Raw genomic sequence first — 10,377 nt, 5'->3', positions numbered from 1 at the left:
ACCAACTTCCATGACGGGAGGTCCCGAGCTGAGCTCCCAGCCCCAAGGGCCGAGCGCGACGAAGGAGGACGCAGGAGAGGAGAAACTTTAGTTCCGTTTGGGATTCCTTAACTTTTTCTCTCCCTTTCTCGGCCCGCAGGATCCCTCCCCCAAACCTCACCCCACTCCCATCCCAGGGGAAGAAGTGGGGGCGGGGGCCAAGGCGAGGAAAAGAGGAGGTGAGGAGGGGAAGAAGTACCTGAATCGTGTCTTGACCTTTTAGTTTGAATGTGACTGTTTTGAGCCCCGAGTTGCCTCGCTCTCTCATTCTGTCCCGCATTTTCCCCCTCTCCGCTCCCCTCTCCCCAAGAGTTACAGGCTGCTTCCCGGGTAAACAAACCCCATTCTCCCTAGAACCCCTTCATCCCCCCTCCACCCCACTCCTGCCCCAGTCGCCCCGGGGGCCCTTCCTTTGTTCGCGGGGAAGGGCTCCGGCACCCCTACCTCGAGGCGGCTGCTAGGTGGCGCTGTTACTCCACGCTGCGCGCTCCGCCTGCAGACAACTTGACCCCGCTGACGTCACGGCCGTCTGAATCATCAAGGCCATTTTCAAATCCCATTGGTCTAGCCGTCACATGGTGAGGGCCGAATGCGCGGATAATTATGGAGCTGATATTTCCCCCCCTCCCCTTCTTTTCCCTCCCGCCCCTCCAACCGCCCCCCCTCCCGGATGGGGAAAAAAAAGATGTCAGCTCCTCCGCAGTAGTATTGCTCCTTAAAAACCCCTCTCTCTGAAAATGACATGCCCTCGCAATGTAACTCCGAACTCGTACGCGGAGCCCTTGGTTGCGCCGGGCGGAGGAGAGCGCTATAGCCGGAGCGCAGGCATGTATATGCAATCTGGGAGTGACTTCAACTGCGGGGTGATGAGGGGCTGCGGGCTCGCGCCCTCGCTCTCCAAGAGGGACGAGGGCAGCAGCCCCAACCTCGCCCTCAACACCTACCCGTCCTACCTCTCGCAGCTGGACTCCTGGGGCGACCCCAAAGCCGCCTACCGCCTGGAACAACCTGTTGGCAGGCCGCTATCCTCCTGCTCCTACCCACCTAGTGTCAAGGAGGAGAATGTCTGCTGCATGTACAGCGCAGAGAAGCGGGCGAAAAGTGGCCCCGAGGCAGCTCTCTACTCCCACCCCCTGCAGGAGTCCTGCCTCGGGGAGCACGAGGTGCCGGTGCCCAGCTACTACCGCGCCAGCCCGAGCTACTCCGCGCTGGACAAGCCGCCCCACTGTGCCGGGGCCAACGACTTCGAAGCCCCTTTCGAGCAGCGGGCCAGTCTCAACCCGCGCGCCGAACATCTGGAGTCTCCCCAGCTCCGGGGTAAAGTGAGTTTCCCTGAGACCCCCAAGTCCGACAGCCAGACCCCCAGCCCCAATGAGATCAAGACCGAGCAGAGCCTGGCGGGCCCAAAAGGCAGCCCCTTGGAGAGCGAAAAGGATCGGGCCAAAACCGCCGACTCCAGCCCAGACACCTCGGATAACGAAGCGAAAGGTAAGGCCGCCTGGGCCGTGGCCCGGGTGGGACGCTCGGGCACTTGGTCTTCGTGGCCGGGGCGGGGGCAGGGAGAGGGTTGGGCCGAGGAGGCCCTGGACGGTCTTGGGAATGCGACCCCGGCTTGAGACTCGTGCCTGCTGAGCGCCAAGCTGGTGGCGCCTCATTTGGCTAGGGAAGGTAAGCGGCGAAGTGGAGGTGCCGGCCGGCAGCGGCCGTGGGCGCCGAGACCGGGGTGGTGCGCACGGCGGGCAGCCTGCAGCGTCTTGTGTTGCCCAGGGCGGGGGACCGATCCCGGGCGCGTGCTGGCTTTGGTTTGCTTGCTCTGCGTTGGTGTCCTGGGAGGCTGATGCCCCCCTCCCCACCCCTCCACCCCCACCCCCGCTCAGGTCAGAAGCATGCAAAAAGCTTAAAATGGCGATCTTGGGCCAGGGACTAGGAAAGGCTTGGGAGAAGGGGCATTTCGCTTTACTGCGTTTTCTCAGTTGAAAATTGTTTCCTTCGAGGCGCGATTTGTTGTTTGTGGGTCTGATTTGTGCGTGTGGCTTGGGCTCCTGCGGTTTTTGGCTCGGCCGGGGGCCTCTGGCAGCCGCGCTGGGGCCGGAAGAGGTGGAGGTGAAGGGCTGCCCGCCACGTCCCTCCCTCCCCCAGACGCCCAGGCTGCGTATGGCGTTGGAACAGGGCATTTGGAATGTTGTAAGTTTTTTGTCTCCCCTTTGAAAATTTTTTTCCTTTTTTTTTTATAGTTACGTTAAAAAAATTTTTTCCCCGTTGGTTTCCAAAAGCAGCTTACAAATGAGTGGTCGGGAAATTTCTGTGTGCATGGTAAGCGGTTTTCTTCTGAAAGGGAGTGAGGCTTTAGTTGGATTTTATTGTAATTTTGGTGGCGAGGGAAAGCCTAGCCAGAGTTCAAGCTCAGGGTTCAAGATTCATTTCTGCTGCAAGTACTGGGGGCCTTCAGGACCATTCTCTGACACCTGGAGAAAATGTGGAGGAAACAGGAGCAGTGGAGGGAGGCTGAGGGGACTCTCCCTGAAAAGTTGGAGCAAAAAGCATCAGAAAAGGCCCAACTGGCGGGGCGGGGGTGGGGGGTGCGGGCAGGGGATAAACCTGCTCCCCACAGCACTGGCTACTGGAGGCTGTGTGTAAGAAGGGCTCTTTGGGTGCAGAGGCAGATGAAACAGTGAAAACTGAGCAGACTGGGGGCAGCCTGGGTCTTATGGTGTTTTGTGTATGGATGCGGTCCACACGTATGCCCGGAGGCGACCTGTGTCACACTCACACACACTCACGCATGCCCTCTCATACATGCACACGCACTCTTTTGGCGGGTGAGGGCAGACCCTCGCCCTCTTGGGTCTCCTCTGCAAATCAAAGGTGGCCTTGGCAAATCAGCCCATGGAGACCCTAGCCAGAAGGTGGGCACGGGTGTGTTCATGAGGGGGAGGGGGAGAGAGGCACGCATACCCACGAAGCCTTGGTGGTGGCACATGTGCAGCACAAAAGTTTAATTTTATACCATCTCCCCACACCCCGAGCTTGGTTGGGGTGCAGATTTAGGGTTAGGAAAAGCTGCGTTCTAGCCCCACCAAAAGAAAAGTCAAGGTTAACAAGCCTACCTCCTAGCTCAAACTGCCCCCATTCCGGTAGGCTCCCCTTTCTCTCCTGCCATCCCCATACCATCTAAACCCTCCCACCCCAACTAATCCCTCTGACTCTGCCTGCTCCCTTCTTGCCTGCCCCCTTCATTGTGGTGCCTCCACCAGGCCAGAGGCAAGAGGGCTTTGGGCCAGACTCCCCATTTGTAATTTCTCCCCTTCCCCCACACCCCAACAACCCCAATAAAAAATAAATGGCACAGAGTTAGATGTGGAGAGCCTTTAAACAATTTGGCAGGAGGCTGCAGGTGCAGAGGTGGGAACAGAATTAAGGACATTCAAGTGTTTTAAACTGCAGCCTCAAGTTTGCATTTTCTGATGCCTCCTGGTTCCCCTAGGACCCCCACCCCACTCCCCATCAAGCTAAGATCCAGGAACCTGGCAGTTTCATTTGGCATAGAAGGGGAGCTAGAGCACAGAGCCAACAGCAGAGTCCTTTGCTGGGTGCCCCTCTCGGGTCTCTGGACTCTGGGTTTTTCCCTAGAAAAGATGGCCAAGGTCTCTTCTGCTGCTTGAGGAGCAAGGCTGGTTCATTTCAGCAAGAATTTGTGCTGGGGGGAGAAGCTGTAGATAAGGGAAAGGGAAATACACACCACACTTATAGCATCTCCTGATATAAATAGACACATGTGTACATATCCCTGTGTGTATGTACATATGTGTAGGAGTGTGTATCTCTGCAGAAATACACATGAACATGCACGCATACATATCTACATAGACTAGGCAGGAGATTTCCAGGAGGCTGCATTTCCTCAGGATCTCTCTCTCCCTTGACCTTAGGTCTCTGGCCAGGGCAGTTGTCTGAGGACTCCTCAGCATGCCCCAGAGCTGTTGCCCCTGACCTCTGCTGCCTGCACAAGCTCCCTGCCTCAGTTACTCCTGGGGGAAATGGCCGGGATAGGAAAAGCTGGCAATGGGAGATCCAATGGGGTAGAGTCGCTCTGTGACACTTCAGGTGGGAGCCAGGGCTGGGGATCTGGTGCAGAGACGGCTGCAATGGCCTCTGGCTGCAGAGTCTGGGGCGACATCCCTCCACTGCGTTGAAAGGGGTCAAAGCTCTCTGGAAATTGCTCTGGGCAGCGAGGTGGCCTCTGCCACCCGGTCTGAGGCCTGGAAAACACTTTTCCTTCTGGTTGGATTTTTACAGAGCTGGCAAGGAACAGAGAGGAGGCGGGGTCTGGTGAGGCTTAGAGTGCACACCAGGGTCAGCAAGCCAAGGGAGAGCAGGAGTACTCAGAACATGCTAGGTCAAGGTGGATTGGGTGATTAAATTTAATAGACGCATTGGAGGCAGTACTTTCTGTCTTTCTCCCGTGTAAGTCTAGACCCCAAAGAAATTCTAAGAGCCTTGAGGCCAAGAGGACCCCACCAGCCAGGCCTGTGGGGCGAGAACAGCTCCCCTGTGCTCCCTCAGCTGCCCCCACTGCAAGCTGGCCAAGGCTGCAGTGCTGCGAGGGTTGCCTCTTCGAGGGATACTTATGTAAATAATGTTATTTTTAACAGAGGAGATAAAGGCAGAAAACACCACAGGAAATTGGCTGACAGCAAAGAGCGGAAGGAAGAAGAGGTGTCCCTATACTAAACACCAGACGCTGGAATTGGAGAAAGAATTTCTGTTCAATATGTATTTGACACGAGAGCGCCGCCTGGAGATTAGCAAGACCATTAACCTTACAGACAGACAAGTCAAAATCTGGTTTCAAAATCGCAGAATGAAACTCAAGAAAATGAACCGAGAGAATCGAATCCGGGAACTGACCTCCAATTTCAATTTCACCTGAGCGAGGGGCCTCCCCTCCCACTCCCCCTCTTCCCCCCCTTCCTTCCTTTCCCCACCCCTCCTCCCTTTGTGCCTGGTAGTATATATATTTTTTCCTCCCTGAGTATAAATGCAACACGCCTGCAAAAAAGGCAAAGACCTCAGACACTCCTTTCAAGGGACCCATGGTTCGTGCTGCGAAGATGTGTCCACCTAAAGCATGAGAAATGGGGTGCTGGGTTGTGGGGTGTGGTGTGCCTGCATAGACGAGGGTGGGAGTGTGGCTGGTGTGTGTGTCAACCCCTCACTCACCCACGCACTCACACATAGCACCCCGTTCTCCAGGCAAAGTTAAGGTCGAATCCACCCAATTATAGGGAAAAAAAGGAAAAAAAAAAATCAACCAGAGAAGGTCTGTAATCTCGAAGAGCACAGTCAGAATCGCTCCTTCCTTGCTGCATTTCCTCCTTAGAATAATAGACGTTTTGGAAAGTTCAGCTAGTGTTTGTGTGTTTGTCGTAGCGTCCAGCGCCTGCACCAAACCCTCTCTGTGTCTTCACCTCCCAGTCGCTCTGAGAATCTGCTTGAAGTCTCGTATTTGTACTGCTTTCTGCTTTTCTCCCATTCTCCCAGCACCCCTACATCCCCCATGCACTGCCATCTCAGAAATTCCATCCAGAGGAGCAAAAAAAAATTTTTTTAATTTAAAATAGAACATAGTGAAGCAAAGACAGAGTGCCCCTCCCCCAAATATCGCCCTGTCCCTGTCTGGGAGTTGTGTTATTTAAAGATATTCTGTATGTTGTATCTTTTGCATGTAGCTTCCTTAATGGAGAAAAAAATCCTAATAAATTTCCAGAATCATAATCCTCAAATGGGTGGTTTTTTGTTTTTAGCGTTTTTTTAGCGACACCCTCCCCCCAAAGAGGCTGAGTGTGTGGATGTGTGTTTTGTGTTTGAGTCATCTCCTAGAGCCTTTCTAGAACGTCTCTTGGCGGGTTTAATGTAAGTGAGAGACCATAACGTTGATTTAAATATTATCCAGGTGACCACAATAAGTCAAGGTCATAAAACAGTAATGTCAGGACGGTCTTGGTGCGCGCGAGAGGTGGATTTTATGATCTGCAAATATAATGTGGTGCTGCAGTAAAAGATGCATTTAAAGGTGACTGGAGGAGGGAAAGAGGCAGAGAGCAAACTGCAATCTTGAGGAGCAGACGGATCTGATTGCCTGGGGTGCTGGGCCAGGCGCACCCCACCGCTGCTCGGGGGAACCCCAAGAGCCCCCCACCTATCCAAGGAAAGGAATAAACTTAACCGCCGGAGGGGGACAAGGAGCTCAGCCACCCCCCCTCGACAGCAGCAGCAGAAGCACGGGCATCGGCAAGAGGAGGAGGAGGAGGACGAGGCAGCGACAAGGTAAGAGAAGCGGTTTCTTGTTCTTCTCTTGGCGGTGGCGTGGGGACTAGCGGCGTCCCCAGGTGCCCAGCGCGCAGTGGGCAGAGCAGGGTGGAAGGTGTTTCGCGCATCCGCGCTTGCTGAGAGCCCAGGCTTGCCTTGTGGCGGCTCGCAGTGGAGGGCAGTGGCCGTGAGCTCCCCGTCCCCAGCCCGTTGCCGTGGGGTTCGGCGGTCAAAGGGGTAAATTGGTGGTTTTTGGCTTCTTTCTTTACTCGGTCACTTAGGGCCGCCTTGAGTTCGACACATGGGTCTAGGTGTCTCTCATTCTGGTCGTCTGCTGGGGGAAGCAGAGGGAGGATGGGCTAGAGAGTGTTGGAGCTTGAAGCTTAGGTTTTCCTGCTTTCTGCTGGTTTGGACGTGAGCCTTAGCCAGGCTCTCGGTCCCCACTCTGCCTGGCCGTGGGGCTTTGCCAGGCAAGTGGCCTGATTGGAAGAGGCTCTGGAGTGGTTCAGCCACACATAGACGAAGGGAAGCCAGAGCCCAGCTGAGAGACGGAGAAGATCAGAGGGAATCTAGGAGGAGAGCACAGGAGAGCCAGAAGGGCAAGACAGGGGACCCAGCTGGAGAGTGGAAGGACACTCCAGCTTCCCCCAGGGCCAGGGCCAGAGGCAGGGGGGTAGCTCCACTGCGGTGCTGGGGGCGGGGCGGGGGTTTGGCAGCTGGAGGTCCCATTTCACCAGTCTCTCTGAGCGATTTGTTTAGACTAGCAGCTGATGAGGCAGTCAGATCCCCTACCCACCCAGCCACCCAAAGTCTACTCTCTAGTCCTTAGGGAGGTCGTGAGGGCGGAAAGGGGGACGGGGCTGAATTTCTTCCTTCCCCAACCCCCTTCCCTTCTCCTCCTGATAGATGCAAAGCTGAATCTCCCGCCCTGTTCGCTCAGCTGATCTGTGGCTTAGGTAGTTTCATGTTGTTGGGATTGAGTTTTGAACTCGGCAACAAGAAACTGCCTGAGTTACATCAGTCGGTTATCGTCGAGGGCCCCCAACCCACCTATCCTGCTCCTACCCTCCCCAGTGGGACTGCCCCCAGCCCCCCTCCTAGATAGGGCAAAGTGGGTACAGACTGAGGCGGGCTAGCTGTGAGTGGGGCTACACCACAAGTCTGGAGAACCCCGCTTTATCCTGTCCATTCCTCAGCCTGTCCCCATCCCCGTGATTGAGGGAGAGGAGTTTTTCCTGCAGCTATTGTTTCCTGGGCCCACCTGATGGAGACAGACAAAGAAGGTCTAACCAATTCCAAGGAAATTCAGGAATTTGAGTAAGAGGTGGCCTGGTGGGCCAGCTCAGTTGGGTAGCAGGGTGGGGCAGGATGATTAGGAGAGAGAAGACCACAGAAAGAGAAAGGAGTCTCTGGAAGGGTTAGCTTCTCCTACCTTCCACCTCCAAGGAAAAAAGTCTGCCTCCAGTCGGCTGGGGCTGGAGCTTCTCCTTAGAAGAGTGGGGTGCCTGGGGTCCTAAGAGTTGGGAAACTCTGAGCACCAGCTCAGCCACCTCACCTTCCCCTTCTATATCTCCATCGCCAGGAGACGGGCATATTTAGGGTGTTAGTAGGCTGGAGGAAAGCCATCCAGTCCAAGTAGAAACCCCCCACACCTACCCTACTGGGAAACATCAGGGCAAGAATCTGGCTCTGGTCTCTTTTTAGCTGTCTGTTGCCCGTAGGCCTTGGTGTGTTGTGTCTGTGCCTGTCAGGCAGCTGCTTGTCTTCGCGCTGTGTGGAAATGTCTGGGTGAAAGGAGGCTACCAGCGCCCACCATTACCATATTGCTGGGGAAGTTGTTGGCTGATGCCAGGGGGAGGAGGGGAGGGTCTGGGTTAGGGAGAATCCAAGCAATGTGCAACTTTGCAAAGCTTCTTCCCCTCCTTGGCCCCTCTGGTTGCTCAATTCTGGTCCTGGTTACTAGAGAGAGGGCTCTCCAGCGAGGTTTCTCTGCCTGCAGAGAAAACTGAGGAGGCCCAGGGAGAATGGGGAGATACACCCCCATTCTCAGAGAGACTGGGAAAGAGAAAGCCAGGTTCTTGGTTCTCTTACTTTGGAATTATTATGATTATTAAAACATTATAAACTTTCAGACAAGGGAACAAAATCACGTCCCCGGAACACAATATGTACATGGAGTTCTGTATTCACGCAGTTTTCTGCTGGGGGCTTATATGTAACCTTGGATGAGTGTGGTTCTCTGTTTCTATATCTCTGTCTCCTCCAGGCTCTCTCAGATCCCCTGTATATATTTTTGTGCACACTCGTGTATTTTTCCCTGTCTCCTGTACGAAGAGACCCCATGGAGACTAGAGGGGAAAATGGGAATAGGGCCTTCCTTCTCCCCAGCTGAAATTGTCAGTCTGTCTTTCTGTCTGTCCCCCAGCCCTTGGTAGGGGAAAAAAATCTCTTCCCTTGGAAGGAAGTGCTCAAATCGCCCAATGGATCCTGGGGAAATGGGGAGGTTTTCAGAGAGGAAGGCCAGCTGGTGCGAGGCAGGCAAGGGCTTCCCCAGTTTGGGAGCCCCTAGCAGTCTCTGAGTTTTCAGGCTGTCAGAAGCCCGGGGCCAGCTGGAGTGAAGGGAGTCCCAGGCAGGGGCTGGGTGCTCAGGAGTGCCTGGCTTGGAGACAACATCCCTGATGGGCCGAAATTCACCAATGAACGACTTCTGTGCTTTGGGTCTCTCTGCCCTAATATCTGTTTCAGAGCTGGTGGGCTTATGGGGTGGGTGGCCACAGAGCTATGGGTCAGGGTGCCCCCCCATATCCTGGGGAATGGGGTACATTCTCACAGGGCCAAGGTGAGGGCCAGTCTGGTGGCCAGAGTCCACCAAGGGGCCCTGGGGCCGTGGATCATGGCTAAGGCAATGGTGATTATTTATTCGCTTCGCTGGAAGGGAGTCTTCAAAAGAAACAGCGTGAAGAGGAGGGAAAAAATTATCTCTCGTCTGCGGATATTAAGATGGATTTTTATTTCTTAAAGGACCCTCCCCGCCGAGAGTGCATAAGCGTAAACTTAATATATGCTCCGCAGCCCAACTCCAGAAATCGCAATAAAAGTTAAAACCTCCCCTACTGGTTTTTTTTAATTATGATATGGGAAAGAGGAGCAGGATTTATAGAGCTGAACTCTCGGCGTGTGAGTGTTTAAGACTTGCAGGAGAAGGAGGAAAAGGCAAGAGCTCGACAAGGAGAGCCTTGGTCTCTGAGATCTCTCGCCCGCCTGCGGGGGCTCCGGCTTAGCCAGCCGAGCCTCTGTGGCCTCCCTGGGACCTCGGCTCCCCAGCACCCTCCGCCCGGGCCCACCGGCCTGCCTCGGCTCGCCCGGAGATGCAGCCCTTCTCAGGAACAGGTGCAGGGCATCGGGGCCAGGGACGGGGGGCTGCGGGTGGGAGCGTCAGGACACTGGGCTTTGTGTGGGTCCCGTGCAGGGGAGGAGGTTTGCAGCCCCGGGCAAGGCCGCGGCCCGAGGGTGGCCAGTGGGCGCCTTGGCTAGGAAGGGTGTCCGGCCGGGCGCGAGAGCACGAACAAGGTGGATTGTGTGTGGACTTTGGCCGCAGACGGAGCGGAGCGGGCTCCCGGGGAGAGGCCAGCGGCGAGGCGGGCAACCGGAGGTTGAGTCTGTAGTAAGGACCTTGAGGTCTGTTTGGTGTTTGGGCCTCGGGGGCGGCGGCCCAGAGTGTGCAGCGCACAGTGCGCGGAGCGCGGCGGCCAGCGTGGGCGAGGCGGCAGGCACCGCACACCTCTGCAGCTGCAGGGCCGGGCCCAGGACGTCTGAACTGAGGCCCACCAAGGGTCAGAGCGTGAAAAATAAATGCAGTTAAAGGTCTTTCTTTTCCACGTAAGAGGTCCTTTCTTTTTTGTCTCTTTCGGAGATACCTGGATTTGGTCCAGAACAGGTTGCCCGCGGGAGGGCCCCGCGAGCGGCAGCGCGCGAGGGAGGGAGAGAGGGAGGGAGGGCGAGGAAGAGGGAGGGAGGGAAGGAGGGCGG

General features: G+C 55.7%; 2 protein-coding genes across 2 annotated transcripts in view; both read left to right on the top strand.

The window, feature by feature from the left end:
* The first annotated feature begins 664 nt into the window (after window positions 1-664).
* HOXC10 (homeobox C10) lies at window positions 665-5,822 on the top strand. The gene is made up of 2 exons (XM_082419955.1): window positions 665-1,527; window positions 4,692-5,822. Exons 1-2 carry the CDS (start codon window positions 777-779, stop codon window positions 4,967-4,969), a joined length of 1,029 nt encoding a protein of 342 aa, XP_082276081.1. The 5' UTR covers window positions 665-776; the 3' UTR covers window positions 4,970-5,822.
* A 447-nt stretch (window positions 5,823-6,269) lies between these two features.
* The window catches only part of LOC309640746 (homeobox protein Hox-C4), a 64,586-nt gene continuing 60,478 nt past the window's right edge, over window positions 6,270-10,377 (top strand). Inside the window, exon 1 of the mRNA XM_082419960.1 lies at window positions 6,270-6,366. The gene's annotated coding sequence lies outside the window, so the exon portion shown is untranslated. The remainder of the gene's footprint in view (window positions 6,367-10,377) is intronic.

The sequence above is a fragment of the Balaenoptera physalus genome (assembly GCF_965194825.1).
Source record: "Balaenoptera physalus genome assembly, chromosome: 13".
In the NCBI taxonomy this organism is placed as follows: domain Eukaryota; kingdom Metazoa; phylum Chordata; class Mammalia; order Artiodactyla; family Balaenopteridae; genus Balaenoptera; species Balaenoptera physalus.
Note: the sequence above shows the minus strand (reverse complement) of the source record. Positions and strands in the feature narration are given on the sequence as shown.